General features: G+C 56.7%; 1 protein-coding gene across 1 annotated transcript in view; it reads right to left on the bottom strand.

The window, feature by feature from the left end:
• VAC14 (VAC14 component of PIKFYVE complex) overlaps positions 1-15,456 on the bottom strand; it is a 98,766-nt gene that overhangs the window by 46,515 nt on the left and 36,795 nt on the right. The window contains exon 13 of the mRNA XM_030863391.3: positions 2,048-2,204. Within this exon, the coding sequence (XP_030719251.1) occupies positions 2,048-2,204 (157 nt within the window). The remainder of the gene's footprint in view (positions 1-2,047; positions 2,205-15,456) is intronic.

Genomic DNA, 15,456 nt, shown 5'->3' with positions numbered 1-15,456 from the left:
TTCTATTACCGCCTTGAGCTTGACCTTTTAAAACCATGGACCCGTCGGACAGATCTGGGGTCAACTATGGACAGCACGCATGTGTGGTTCCCACACTCCCTGCAGGGCACACATAGGTCTCGGGCTAAGAGCTCGGGGCCCATGGCACTGTGTATCCTTGAAGTAGGGAAGCATTACTAGCTTCAGGCACTTCCTTGGTGCTCTTTCCAGGATGGAATTTCTTCCCATCTGGCACACTCGGCTGTTTTCTATGAATTCGGGGTGAGGCCCTGGCTGATGTGAGCCGGTCTGACAGCCTTGTGAGCTGGGGCAAGTCTTCACCACCTTGGCCTCCCTAGCGGCCCACCTGTCTTGACAGGGCCAGGAGCTGGGGTTCAACCTCTTTGCCCTCCAAGTCCCTTTCAGCCCCTGCTCCCCAGCAGTGGAGGGCTTGCTGACGGAACTCCCTGGACCAGGCCCTCTCCAACACAGACCCGAGCTGTTCATGGCTGTTTTCTGGCCCATCTCCACTAGCCAGTAAGCGTTTCACAGTCATCGGCTTCTCTGTGCCCGGGAGGAAGAGAAAAGATACCTTACAGATGGAGGGACAGATCACAGACAGTCCCGGGAGAACAAGGTGTCCCCTGCCCGAGGCTATGCTGCCTCAGCTTCTCCCCCTGAGGATGTGTGCTAACTGCTTCCTGGGCAGGGAGATCTGGGGGCCTGGCCGCACTGGTGGGAACCCCTCCCTCAGCTGCTGCTCTTCCCCCTTTTGTCCCACCCCTGCGGCGAGGCTTGGCCTCACACTCAACCTCTGGCACTCCTGCCTCCCATCCGGAGACTTCAGGCTGACGCCCAAGTGCTGACATGGGGACACAGGATGGAGAATGGACTCCTGAGCTGTGGGACAAAGGGTAGGAATCTCCTCCCTAGGGGTCTCCTGGTCAGGACGTGGGAGCCTCCCGGCCGTGGCCTCTGACTGCCCAGAGGAAACGGCTCACAGGCAGGGAAACCACCGTGTCCTGTGAAATGAGAGAAGGAAGCTGGGCTGCTGCTAGAGCCCCTTACTCCTTCCTTGCTTTGGTCAGAAACAGCTGGAAACTTGGGACCAGCTGCAGGCCCAAGAGTGTGCACAGTGGCGGTAGCCTGAAGCCTGGGGTCCTATGTGACACCCCACTGCAGGGGCTTCAATTCAAGTGTCATCAGGCAGATGTCTTTAATGCATGGGCCTTCTGTGATTGAATGGCAGCCCTGGGGTCACCTCCAATTCCACCAAGCAGGTGTCCTCAGGGCCGAGTACCGGGACGCCTTCTGGGACCAGTATGGTGGGGCTGCAGGAGGGATGCTGCCACTGAAAGGCCCCAGATCTATTTGACTCTTGGCTTCTGCATCAAAGGAGGTCTAGGACCTTGTATCTGGATGTCAAGAGCTGCTCAGGGGACAAAGAGACACCCCAGGCAAATGCCCAAGATTCGCTGGGTACTTTCCTTCCAAGTCGCATCCCTGGGCATTTTCCAGGATTGTGTCACTGGAGGGAAGAGGCGTCTGCCTGGGAGGGAGGACCTGGGAGTCACACAGGCCCAGGGAGAAGAGCCACCTGCTGTCTGGAAGGACGCTGAGGGTTGAGCTCCAGGAGTGCCACGGCCACCTTTACGTTGAAGGACTGCCCGGGAACATCCTGTCTGAATTATCTGCTCTCCGGCCTGGGCTGCCTGCCATGTTATTTTTAGCTTCTCGATGAGGAAGGGAGCGGCTGCCTAGTCTTCCACCTGTGACACCCAAGACTCCGAAGCCCCTTGATTCCTGACTGGGAGACGCCACCCCAGGGAAAGAGACAGTCAGCTGACCCGGATGGTTTTATATTTAGCCAAAGGCCCAAAAGCCCGAGACTTGCAGGGAGATGAGGAAAAAGGGCTGTGAAGGTCTCTTACAGGGGTGGAGGGCTGCTGTAGTGTGAGGCAGGAGGGTGCGGAAAGAGGGACAGCCCAAAGGCCAGCCGGTCCAGGACAAGACTGAGCACTGCCATTCCCAGGGTCCCCGAGGCTGCAACCCTCCGGGAAGGACTCACCAGGAGTCTTCAGTAGGCCAGCTCTGCCAGGGGTGGGCACCTGGAGCTCTGAGTGGCTGACCCGGAGGTCAGGGCCATCGAGGGGGCCTGGGTCATCCATCTGGCCTGCGGGGGAGGAAGCAATTTCTGCCAATACCTCCAGATCCTTCAGAATAACCTGGGGGAGAAAAGCAGAGGATGAGGGACAAGGACCTCCATGCTGAGCTGTGGTTGGAGATGGAGAGCTCCCTCCAGGGGGTGGGAAGGGGTCTGCAGAGGGCGACGGGGCTGGTGAGAGCTGCCAAGACTGTGGCTCTAACAGTACTCAGAGGGTTCTGCAAAGGACATGGACCGAGGAGAGCACAGACAGGCAGTGGACGGGGGCAAGTGCAGGAAGGAAGCCGGAGTCAAGGCCCGGGAGTCAGCTCTCCCATGACCACTCCTCTTGTATATTTTAAATGGTCCCCAGGGTGCAGTCTGTGCGGTGTGTACCCCAGGGCTCCAGGGCTGGCCAGGCCTCGATGTCGACCTGTGCAAGGGTCCAACAGTGCCGTCCAGGCCACACTCCTGGGGGTGCTGGCCACGGCCCAGCCCACCACCAGGCCACAGGGCAGATCCTTCTACAGAGGTGACCCCAGGCCACCTGCCACATTTGGGGTGTAATTCTGGTCTCCAGGACGGAGAAGTTTCCAACTTCTAGACACAAGGTTCAGTTCTCGGCTACCTCTGCAACATTCATACGAAGATGTGAGAGGTCCCCAGGGGAGACCCCACAATCCAAAAAGCCCTTGTACCTTTAGGGGCTGTCTCCCCTTGCACAGCACCCATCTCCTCCAGCTCCTCACCTGGCATCAACGGCAAGCAGGGTGGTGCCTCACCAGGGAGGGGGTAGGGCACCCTGTTTGTGTGTGTGTGTGTGTGCGCGCAACTCGGTAACTCACCTGTCCCAGCTCCTCCAGCAGAGCCCTTGCCACACTGCAGGCAGGGCTGCCCACCCTTTTCTGCTCCCCACTCATCTCTGTGCTCTGAAGAGGGACTGTGCCTGTCCTAGCACATGTGTACCCGCAAGACTATCTCTAGCACCCAGTGGATGCCCAACAGGCACCAACCAATAGATGGATGACTGTGCCTGAGCCCAGGCCAAGAACTACCACGGCAACCAAGGGCTTCAGTCCTGAACCAGGGGAAGTGACGCAGAGCACCGGCGGACGGGGCCCCGGTGCGTGGGCTGTGTGTGGCTCGACAGGCCAGCCATGGAACGTGGTGACTATAGTCAAAATAAGGCTACTCCCAGGCTGTTTGTACGATGATGAAAATGTTTTGGAGTTAGACAGTGGTGATGGTTGCAGAACCTTGTATATATACCAAAACCCACTGAATTGGATATTTCATTTATTTTTGGCTGTGTTGTGTCTTTGTTGCTGCGCCCAGGCTTTCTCTAGCTGTGGTAAGCGGGGGCTACTCTTCGTTGCGGCGCGCAGGCTTCTCATCATGTGGCTTCTCTTGCTGCAGAGCACAGGCTCTAGGCGCACGGGCTTCAGTAGTTGTGGCGCGTGGGCTTCAGTAGTTGTGGCACGCGGGCTCTAGAGAGCAGGCTCAGTAGTTGTGGCATACGGACTTAGTTGCTCCGCAGCATGTGGGATCTTCCCGGACCAGGGCTCGAACCCATGTCCCCTACATTGGCAGGCGGATTCTTAACCACTGTGCCACCAGGGAAGCCCAAACTGTATATTTTAAATGGACAAATTTTATCTAAAAAAATAAAAGATAATGCTACTATCCTCTCTCCATAGCTTGAAGGCGATTCTTGTCTCAATGCGAGTAACATGCCAGTACCTCTTCCTACCCTGCCCCCCTTGTCACTTCTCCTCCTGGTGTCCTCTCTGTCAGCTCTGGCCCATCCACCTCTCCCAGCAGCATGGTGTGGTTGGCATGCAGTTTCCCTGAGAACCTGTTGCTTTGCTTCCTACCCTGCCGCACCCTGGTCCCATCCACGTTGGACATGGAACTCATGCACACAAACGCCACCTCCCATCTGTCCAACCTCGTCCTTTCCTTCGTCTCTCTGCTGACTCTCAGCACTGCCTGAGCCCTGCGCTGTGCTGGGTGCTGGGGCTGCAGATGAGTCACACCTGCCCTTGCCACGGCCTGGCGGGCAGACCCACACTAGCCTGCCCTGTGCATCTGTGTACGTGATTTCAGAACATTCTGACTGCTGGGCCTGCAGGGAATGGATCCGTGCTGGCTGAAAGTCGTGGCTGCTAAGAACCCAGACAGATGGCAGGAGCAAGGGTGGCCCCTATGCCCAGGCCAAGAGCCCAGGGCCTGGGTGGGTCTAGGCCTGGAAGCAGAGAGGTCCAGGCCTCTGCTTCATCAAGGGAGGCCCCCAGAAGGCTGCCTACTGCAGCAATGGCAGAAAGAGGACACAGAGGGAGGAGGTGGATAGGGGAACAGGCAGCAAAGCAGCAATGGTGCAGTGCCGCACCATGGAGTAGCCCCTCCACCTGGCACATCCATCCAGGGAGCAGCAAGCCAACTGTGCCTCAAACAGCTAAACAGAGCTATGGGTTCCTACTGTTTTACCCAAGGGGGCTGATGACATGTTCACACAAAACTTCCACAGGAAAGCTCACGGCATCACTGCTCATCATAGCTAGAAAGTGGAGACAGCCCTAAGATTCTGACACCAATTCTGATGTATGTCTTTATCTCACACCACCAGGCAATTTTCTGACACCAGCTGGGCATCCCACAATGCAACCTGATTCTGCCACTGTCTAATCTGGAGACAGCGTCAGAACCCACACGTTGGGGGCAGAGTGTTACAAGACTGCCCCCCAGAAGGCTCTCTTCAGATGTCAATCCTAAGTCCAGGCTGTTGTCACCTGTGCTTCTGACTGCCCGGCTATGGATCAAAGGTTCCCAGAACCCCCTCCTTGGCTTTAATTTGTTAGAGCAGTTCACGGAACTCAGAAAACATTTTTCTCATTAGGCCAGTGGTTTATTGTAAATGATACAACTCAGGAACAGCCAGATGGAAGAGATGCACAGGGCAAAGTATGGGGAAAGGAGCAGAGCTTTCATGCCCTCTCCAGGGGTGACACTCTCCCTGAATATCCGACCTGGAGGCTCTCCAAACTCCGTCCTTGTGGGATTTTATGGGGGCTTCAGTACATAGGCACAACTGATTAAATCGTTGGCATTTGGTGATTGATTCAATCTCAGCCCCTCTCCTCTTCCTGGAACTGGATGATGAAAGACATCTTTACTGCTCTCTTCAGTTAGGAAATTACAACAGTTTTAGAACCTCTGTGCCAGAAACGAGGAAGATCAAATATATATTTCTTACTATATATATATACAATACCACAAACCCAAACGTACATCAACTGATAAATGGATAAACAGAACGTGGCATATCCATGCCATGGACTACTACTTGGCAATGAAAAGGAACAAAGTTCTGATACCTTCTACAACAAGAACGAACCTTGAAAACATGTGCTACGTGAAAGAAGCCAGTTGCAAGAGGTCCCATATAATACATTTATATGAAACATTCGGAAGAGACAAATTTGTAGAGACAGAAAGTAGGCTGTGGTTGCCAGGGGCCAGGGGGAGGGACTGCTAAGGGGCACAGAGGTTTCTTTTTGGGGTGTAGTATACTTTAAAAGTTTGAGATTTATGGTATGTGAAATTCATCTTAAAAAAAAAAAAAGAAGCCAAAGCCCCAGATCAGCAGCATAACTCCCAGCCCAGGGGCACTGGCAGAGCAGTCGGTTCTTGCTCTGCCCACAGCTCGGGCTGGCGGGGCCGTACTCACTCCCCGTGATCTCACACTTGGCTCGGACTCACAGGGGAGCCGAGGGAGCTGGGGGGCAACCTGTGTTTCTTTACATCTCATGGCATCTGCCAGCCCCACTGCACCCCTCGTGCCGACTGCACCTCTGAACCACAGGCTACTCCTCTCAGGTCTGGCTGCACAGGTGGGCAGCAAATCCTGGTGGTCGAATGCTGTCAGCGAGAAAAACTGCAAGGCAGCTGGGGCCAGGCCAGCGCTCGGCCAGACGTTGACCCCCATGAGGGCTGCAACGACCCACACCAGGTCCAGCAGGTACTTATTTCCCTAACAGAAAACATGCTTGGGAAGAACCACCCTGCCTGAGAGGTCTGGCCCGTGAGATGTCCCCACCCTGTGAGTGGCCCCAGGGCTGGGCCATAAGAGGCAGCTGTCCTCGCTCCCAACTGGAGGTAATGCCCTCACTTGTCTTCAGTCTCACATACAGGCACCCGCTCAAGGCACCAGGGGGTCCACTTCAAACCCAGCTCTAGTCCACAAACCGGAGACCAATAAGCTACACAGGGCTTTGTGGTCACAATCCTGACTTCCAATCTTTTTTTTTTCCAAATAAATTTATTTATTTATTTATTTTCAGCTGCGTTGAGTCTCCGTCGCTGTGCGCGGGCTTCCTCTAGTTGTGGCAAGCGGGGGTTACTCTTCGTTGCGGTGCGCAGGCTTCTCATTGTGGTGGCTTCTCTTGTTGCGGAGCACGGGCTCTAGACACATGAGCTTCAGTAGTTGTGGCTCACGGGCTCGGTAGCTGTGGTTCATGGGCTCTAGAGCGCAGGCTCAGTAGTTGTGGCTCATGGGCTTAGCTGCTCCGTGGCATGTGGGATCTTCCTGGACCAGGGCTCGAACCCATGTCCCCTGCATTGGCAGGCGGATTTTTAACCACTGCGCCACCATGGGAGTCCCCCTGACTTCCAATCTTGACCCTGCTCTTCAGCCACCTGACCCTGGACCAGTGAACATCACCAGTGGACCAGTGAACAACCCTCCCCCCATCCCCCAGCATCTACTGCCGGGGCCTGTGCTGGTTGGAGGAGATGCAAGGCTGCAAGGCTGAACTGGGCCCTGCCTCGGACCAGAGTGACCTTGGGGGAGACGACGGGCGGTCCTGACGCACTGATAAGGCAGCGCCTGTGCAACGGGAGCCAGCAGCTCGGCCTGAGGGGGGCTGGGAGGCTTCGGAAGTACCTGAGCCCCAGTTTGCCTGGGAACCAGGGGTTAGAGGAAGGCACGCAAAGCGTTCTCTTAACTAGCAGAAGCCTTTCACGGATACAGGGCCAGACCCTGTGGCACATTCCAGGAAACTAGGCTTTGGCCCAGCTCCGGAGTGGGGTGTGGGGCTGGTGCAGAGATCAGGCAGAAGCCACAGGCAGGAGCAGGTCACCAAGAACTAGGACCCTGGGGCTTCCCTGGTGGCGCAGTGGTTGAGAGTCCACCTGCCGATTCAGGGGATACGGGTTCGTGCCCTGGTCCGGGAAGATCCCACATGCCGCGGAGCGGCTGGGCCCGTGAGCCATGGCCTCTGAGCCTGCGCGTCCGGAGCCTGTGCTCCGCAACAGCAGAGGCCACAAGAGTGAGAGGCCCGCGTACCGCAAAAAAAAAAAAAAAAAACTAGGACCCAGGCAAAGAGGCAGGTCTGAACTTGGTTTTGCAGGTGATGTGGGGGGCTCAGTTTCCTCATATGTGCCAATGGGGACTCGTCCTTGCAAGGTTGTTGTGAGGATTACAGGAGATGCTGCACGTACTACTTCTGTGCTGAGATTTTTGGTGCCACAGCCGAGCTTGGTCAGTGGCCCTGGATCAGGGACTGGGCAGGAACAGCGGCGCACACATCGAGGCCTTCAGATTTCATCTCTGCACCAAAGAGAGTCTGCAGCGCCCATCTCTGTACACCTCCTCCTGCCCCACTGGAGAGCACAGCCAGCAAAGCTGCATTTTGAATTCTCATTTCTCACTTCGCATTTTGAATTCTCTTATTTTAGAAAGTTTAACACCAAATGGCAAATGAATGCAAATTACACTTCAATTGCACAATTAAAGCTGGAAATGTCGTCTACAGGTTCCTTCAGTGATCCCGGCCACGCCTCAAGATCTGTCTCTGGTCCCCGGGGGGCTAGAGCCAACAGACAGCCCCACTGTCTGCTGTACACACACACACGCGCGCACACACAGCGTCCTTCCTGTCCCGTACAGTGGGAGCCCCCTTTGAGTGGGAGTCAGAGAACACACCATCATCTCCTTCAGCCTCCAGAGCAAGGGGCTTGAGAGGGGCTATCAAAATGGAGGGCAAGGAATTGCCTGAAGAGCAGAGTGGGGAGCTGGCGGGGAGCCGCTCCTGGTTCCGAGGCCCATCAAGTCCAGCCACTGGCTCTCCCCCAGCCAAGCAGCAAAACCACTCAGTCCAGGTGCTGGACTTGAGGCTACGGAACCACAACCCTGACGCAGGCCTAGGCTGGGACTCTGCCTCTGCCTGGGGAGTGAGGAGAGGCTCCAGGGGGCAACGCCAACAGGGGGCCTGGGACAGAGCAACAGAGACCACAGAGGAGCCACCCTCCAGCTGGACCTGGCTTTGAGTCTCTGCGCCAGCCAGGGTGTTAGTGCTCTACTCCCCTGGAGACCTCGCAGCCCTTGGCTTGAGGACAGGAAGCTCGGGGAGAAGGACAGGGTGATCTCAGCAGCTTTGATCACGCTCACGGCCTGGACAAAAGGCCGAGAGCTATAAACGCGCTGCTCGGCCTCTAGAAACGCAGAGCCAGTCCCCCTTCCAGAGAGCGGGCCGGCTGGGCCCATGCCTGCGCTGGCCTGTGGTCCTGGCTCTGAGGACGGGAAAGGCTCAAAGAAGCAGGAGGAAGCCACACCAATTAGTATGCACTACACAGCTTTTCGCAGAATGAATATAAAACACTTGTGCTTTCTTTCTGTGTGAGAGAAAGAAGGGGGGAAAGAGAGGGAGGGAAAAAGGTTACAAGAAAGCAATATTCTGCAGGAGGAGGAGTGCCTGCTGTCACCATGGCAACGGGCTGGGGGGGTGGGGAAGGCACATCAGCTGGTCCCTGGTCCCCGAGTGAGCTGGCCGTCGATGAAGTGAAAGGGTCGGTGGCAACTGGGTAAGGAAAACATTTGACAAAGCAACTCTGCGGGGAAGGTGGTAGAGGTGAGGGGGAAGGGGTATCACACCCTCCGTGGCTTGGGGAGCAAAGTAAGGAAGCCACGGGACTCCTGAGAAAGGCCTTCCTTCTAGGAGGTGACCTGACAGCAGCTAAGGGCACAGTTCAGTGTGGGAGGGGAGTCATCGTCTGGATGGGCCACGGCAGGCTGTCACCCCCTGCATTCCAGTAGGCCAAGGACAGTCTCCCGGATGGTGACTGCTCCCTCCTTCCCTTTTTGGTCCATCCAGGCACTCTGTGTCCCAACACCTTGTCCACAGACCAGCCCCGGAAAACCGCTCGGGGCGGAAGGCCCCCTCCCCCCTCCGCGACGCGTTCCTGTTGGTCTTTCGCCACCTTGGGAATAGCTGGAGACCCAGAGCTTTGCAAGGTCAAGGCTTTCCCTAGGCTTGCAGGCCCGTCCTCTCCTCCTACCGACTCCTGAACATGAAGCCCCAGATGAAGCCCTCAGCAGATACTGAATAGATTCTCGCTGACCTGCAGTGCCAGGCAGGAGATGGAAGATGGATGCTTCTGGACAGCTTCTGCCAAGGGGATGGCTGGAAAAGCCTCCCATCTCTCTACCCACTTATCTCTAAGAAGCTTTCTCCAAAGTTTGGCTAGGCCACTGGTCAGCTGACTAGGCCCCAGATGTCAACTGGCTCAGCCTTCCAGTCCCACGAGGAGGGAAGGAAATCCCCAGGGTGGGCCCTTTCCAGTCCCAGCCAGGAGGAGGCCGCAAGAGTGTTTCCAAGTGATGCACTCGGGCTGGTGGGAGAGGTGAATTCAGGCTGAAGGTCCTGGAGGCTGAGGTCTGCGGGCCACTGCCATCTGATGCCTCTGTCCAGAGCAGTGGGGCTGCAGGGCCATGCCTGAGAGCTGGATCAGGTCAGGCCACTCCTTACTCTTGGGAAGTGGAGCTAAGAGTAAATGAAGAGGCACCGAGGCCAGGCGTCTACAGGAAGCCTTGGGGCCTTCTGCTTCCTTCCACACAGAAGCCTGTCTCCTTCCTTCACAACGGGTACAGCCCAGCAGGCCAAGGCCTCTTGAGTTCCTGACACCTATAGAATGGCTTCTGCGGCTGGTGGAATCAGCCAGAGAACTGACTCTAGGAACACAGGCTGCCGTCCCCAGGAAGGGTCCCCTGGAGGAGCTGAGGGAAGGTCAAAGGATCTCCACGGGCCCCGCAGCAGTCAAACTATGGAGCTCTAGGTGACGGCACCTGGCACTAGTCGGCACTGAGGCTGGAAGCCCCTGCCCCGGACATAGAGCAAACCTAGGCTGGAGGAAGCAGCGACCAGGCTCCAGCCTGGCCCAGCGCAACCCAGCCCAGGAGGGAGCGGTTTTCCCAGAAAAGCTTTCCGCTGCAACGGGGTCAGAGCAGGCCATGCCCAGCACTCTTGGGAGGCGGGTCCCGCAGCCTTGCAGCCCTGCCTTCTGCAACAAGCAAGGAAAGCACTGCCAAAAAGAACACTTAGATTTGGGGGTGGGGGAGAAGCACTGCTTAGGCTTAGACCTATTTTCCCACTGAGCAAACTACGCAGATTAGAGCCTTGTATGGCTTGGTAAAGCAAAATCAACTTAAAAAAAAAAAAGGATTATATCTTGGTTTGTTGCCTGACTTTGAAGCATGCCCTTAGGAATCAAGATTGCTTTCTTTTCTTTCTTCCTTCTCTTCTGCTTCTAGTGAAGTTTGAAATGTGCCATACATGCCAAAGGCCAGCACCTACTGCTTATTAAGTTCCACAGTGACAGCACAGCGTGGGTTCTGGCAGCCTAAAGCCTTCCAGCCTCCATCCCTCTGAGGGGAGAGGAGGGAAAGGCCAGCCTGGGGTGAGACAACTTGGAGACCAGTCCCCCCCGCCCCCGCCACCCCTTCTCTCCCACTCCCAGGGCTTCCTGCTGAAGCCAGCCATCGCTCACTTGTATCCCAGAGGCCCTGACCAGTAGGTGCACCTCCAGCAGGCAAATTCTCCCCACGAGCCAGACAGGGAACAGGCAAGGGGCCGGCCACGCTGCGGGCAGCTCGGGAGCAGTGCCCACCCTGTTATAGCTCAGTTACCAGGCGATGAGCCGAGGGGCCGCTGTCTCCGGGGCACCAGTCCATGGCAACCAGGAGAGCGGCGTGGGGCTGCCCGGTCTCCTGCCCACTACCAGATCTCCAATTAATCTCAGCGTGCTTGCAAGCCACTCAGCCCTGGTCCGAGGAGGCAGAACCAGGCCCCAGCAAGGGAGGGAGGAGGGTGGGGCAGGCCGCAGTGGGGTCAGCTCACCACCTGCCCCACCCCGTCTCTTCACTTGCTCATGAAACGTGTCTGGGCACCTCCTATGTGCTGGACACAGCCTCTGTCCTCATAGAGTGTGACAAGGGCTGTGAGAGGGTCTGAGGGCACAGGGTGCTATGATGACACAGACGGGGACCTGGCCGGCCTTGATGAGCAGGACTGGGTGGCGTACGTGACAAATAAGGCTTCGTGGATTCACGGAGCATCAAGCCGAGATCCTGACCTAGTTACTTCACTTCCCTGAGTCTGTTTCCACTTTAGTAAAGTGGGGACACAGCAGAACGCACCCTCGAGGGGCTGCTGTGGAGACGGACTAAGACCACGCCTGCTGGGTGATGCCCAGCACAGGTCTGGCGTGGAGCGAGCGTTAGGTACACTTCCTGTCCTCAGCATCTCTAGCAACCAGAACTCCCCGCCCTGTCCGTGGGCCTTGCAAACTGCCAACAGGAAGATGTCAGGGAAATTTAGTTGATTCAGCTTTGGCCATCTCTGGAGGAGAAGAAATCGACACACATCTTGGGAGAATTTTTGACTTCTGAAGATGCTGCAAGTGGGCTGGGGGTGCGGGTAAAAACAGGGCCCCTGACCTGGCCACCACCACAAGGGCTATGGAGAGAGGGCATCAGGGCTGAGAGCTAGGGGCCTGGCCCCTAGCCTCCCAATAGGATCTTAGGCTGATCTGTTCTCAACCAGAGACAAGCAACAAAATCGTTGCGAGTTGTGGAGAATACCAGCACCCAGGCCATGAGGCTGCACCTCAGAGAACAATTCAGGCGGTCTGGGCTGAGGCCCAAACAGCCGGATTTTAAAAAGCTCCAGAGAGGGGTCCCTGGTGGTCCAGTGGGTAAGACTCTGTGCTCCCAATTGAGGGGGCCTGGGTTCGATCCCTGGTCGGGGAACTAGATCCCACGCGCACACTGCAACTAAGAAGCTCGTGTGCCACAACTAAAGATCCTGCATGCTGCAACGAAGATCCCTCAAGCTGAAACTAAGACGCGGTGCAGCCAAAACAAACAACATACCTATTAAAAAACAAAAGCTCCAGAGGATTCTGACAGTGGCCCTGGTGTGCGTGGCTCCCAGGGGCACTTCTGTTGGGTTGTTGGACTTTGACCTTTCTAGGTGAGGTGACTGATCACTTCCTGAGTTCAAGGAGAGATGGGCTGCGGTAGGCGGTCTGCTCATCCCTGGAGGCCAGTCGGCCTGTAGCTCGGCTCTCTGGGAGCCCCCAGCCCTGTCCAGGGTAAGACGGTTCGCAACCAGCTCCCCTTTGTGGACTCCCTCCTGTGCCGCCCAGCCCTACTTCGGGAAAGCAAACCTCCCCTTCATCTGCCCTTCTCAGTCCACCCTCGCCTTCACCAGGAGCCCCCTGCCCAACTCAGGTGCTCCAGTTACGGTGCAGCTCTGGGTCCTCACTTGCCCATCAGTGGAGGGAATCCAGACAGAGATGAAGACTGAAAACCCTCCCGGCACACAAACCTGCCTTCCTAGAGCAGGTGATGGCGGCCGATGGCGAGTACTGTGGGTCCCCCCTTACCTGAGGGAGGCTGATGCGGGGCAGTGAAAGCACACAGTGCAGAGATATGGAAGGATGAGAGCAGCAGGCCTCCCCATAGGCTCAATTCTGGGACTGAGACCACGCGCCCCTCTCCCCTGCCCCCTCCACGGCAATCGTCTGCGTCAAGGGCTCACTGCAGAAGACCTCCCAGGATCTCTAGCGCTGACGGCCAGTGCCTCTGCTGGGCCGTGGGGGCCTGGGGCCACCTGTCCCTGTGGCTTGTGACTAGAGGCCTGTGTCTCTGCCTTGCTGGCCACAGCTTTTCTCCCTGCTCATTACTTCCCCTCCTCTCATTTCCTCTCCAAAGCCTCCAACGGAAGCCGCAGGGTCAGCCCCAGGGAGAGCTGAGTGGACCAGCCCCCGGAAGGCTGCAGCGGGAGAGGGTCCACACCTTCCTTGTTCTGGCTGTCTGTGCTGTGGCTCAGCTCATCTCTCCATGTGAGGTGGGCTCTCGGCGAGAGGAAGCAAGTTCTTGGCCCCTGACATCTCACCCCTCGGTTCTCCGGGCTGGCATCTGACCTGATCGTGTGATCTGACTATAAAGAAATCTTCGAAATTGAAGCGGGGGGTGGTGGGTGGTGGAGGGGTTGTTTTTGTTTGTTTTGGAGAGTGGATGGAATGAAAATTGGAGTGAAATAAAAACTGAGGCAAGGATATGAGAAGGAAAAACAAGCCCCATTCTTACAGAAGACTGTCCACTTTTGAGCAGGCCGCATTAGTATTCTAGGCAGTGGAGTCAGGACCACACAAAGTCAGAGCTGGAAGGGACTAACACAATCCAGTCCAACCTCAATTTAGGGAGGGAAATGGAGGTGAGGAGATGCCGTGGACTTGCCCGGTCCCATGGGGAGAGTGGGCAGCGTGGAGCAGAGGCCTGTGCTCCTGCTCTCCACCCAGGCTGCTTCCACACCGCCCCTCAGCCGTCCCTGCCACTGGCCCATTCCTTCTGGATGGGGCCCTGGGTGGGTGAGCAGCCCCAGGGCAGCCTGATGGGGCAGGTCAAAGTCAAGTGTGTCCAGACTGAAGAATAAAGCGCACCCCATCCCGGCGGCACTCCCGCTGTGCAGCGAGGTCAGACCTCCTGCGGGGTTTTAGATGTTCTGCAATCAGACAGAGCTGACTTCCAATTCTGGCTCCTGGCAGTGTGACCTTGGGCAAGTTATCGTCCTCACGCCTGAATTTCGTCTTATGTCAAACTGGGGATAATGAAAGCCACTCCAAGATCACCAGGCAGATTCCTTAAGGCAACAGATGCGATGCACTCTGACCAGCGCAACTACCCCATAAACTGGTTTCTGCCTCTCCTTCTCCCAGACACGTGGCGTCCAGCACACAGCAACCAGCACGGTTTCCAAAGGACGCCAGTGCTGGGGCGTCGGACAGGCCATCACTGGCTCTCTAAGCTGCTGTCAATTACAGGGGCCTCTAGATAAGTGGCAGCCCTCATTTCTGGGGCAGACACTGAGGGATGGCCAATTTCCAACAGAAGGCCCTCCTTCCTGAGGGCAGGAGAGCACAGCCCGTCATGCTGGAACGTGAGTCAGAAGAGGAACCCATGGGGACTGGCGCCTCCCCACCACCCGCAGGGCACAGCTCTTGGGTTTGGGGCCTCCCCCAACGCGGAAGGCTCTGTTGCCACCAGCTAAATCCCTTTACAGCAGAGAGATGAATCCCTGGGCCCAACTGGCCGACCCGCCAGACCACAGTGACAAGGGCTCCTGGGGAGAGGAAAAGCTGAGGGAGTGCTTTCATGGACCGGGTGGGATGAGGGATGGAGAGGGAAAGGGACATGACGGGACAGCATGGCTGCCGCTTCCCGAGGCAGAAGAAGCCAAAGGCAGCCTCGCCCCAAGTCTGCGCCGGGGGACTGGGCTCAGACCTCCAGTCAGCAGCAGCAGTGGCAACAGGCACAGCACAATCCCAGAGCCACTCTGCCCATCCCTTATACCGGCCTCGGCCCGTTTCTCTTTGGGGCGACTCAGCGTAGCCCCGCAGAGCTCTCTCTTCTGAGAGATTTGAGAACATCTCCTGCTCCATTTCTCCTGGGATCTGGACCATGAAAACAAATGAAATCCTCTCCCTGTCCCCCAAAGCCCACCACCCTCAAATATAGTCGTGTCTGTTCCCTGATAACACCCCTGCTGGTGAGGGTCCGAGTGCCCCGAGACAGAGTGGGTTGATGGGCCAAGTCTCGCACCAGAGAGAAGAGCTGACGGCCCCCCCCTTCCCTCAGGACTCAGCAGAGGGCGGGGCAGCTCTTGCACTCCCGCCCACGGGTCTGGACACTTCTGGGATGTACCATGGGGTAGAGGACAGGAAAGGCACTGGGCTACTCTGGACTGGGGTACATCACTGCTCCCATGGGGGACTTTAAGTACCTTTGTTAGATGCCCCCAGATCACTTCTTAGACCCGTCTAACTATCCCCCCATTATTCTGGCCTCCTAGTTATGGCTGTATGTCCCACTGGGTGTGACAGCCAGACCACACTCTCCATGCAGTTAATGGATTCCGGAGTTAGAAACTCTACCACTGCCGTGAGTAATGCCCTCACTAACCTACCTTCCAAATTTTCTAGAATTTGAACACATA

This window comes from Globicephala melas, chromosome 19 (assembly GCF_963455315.2).
Source record: "Globicephala melas chromosome 19, mGloMel1.2, whole genome shotgun sequence".
In the NCBI taxonomy this organism is placed as follows: Eukaryota; Metazoa; Chordata; class Mammalia; order Artiodactyla; family Delphinidae; genus Globicephala; species Globicephala melas.
This window is presented reverse-complemented; position numbering and strand designations above follow the sequence as displayed.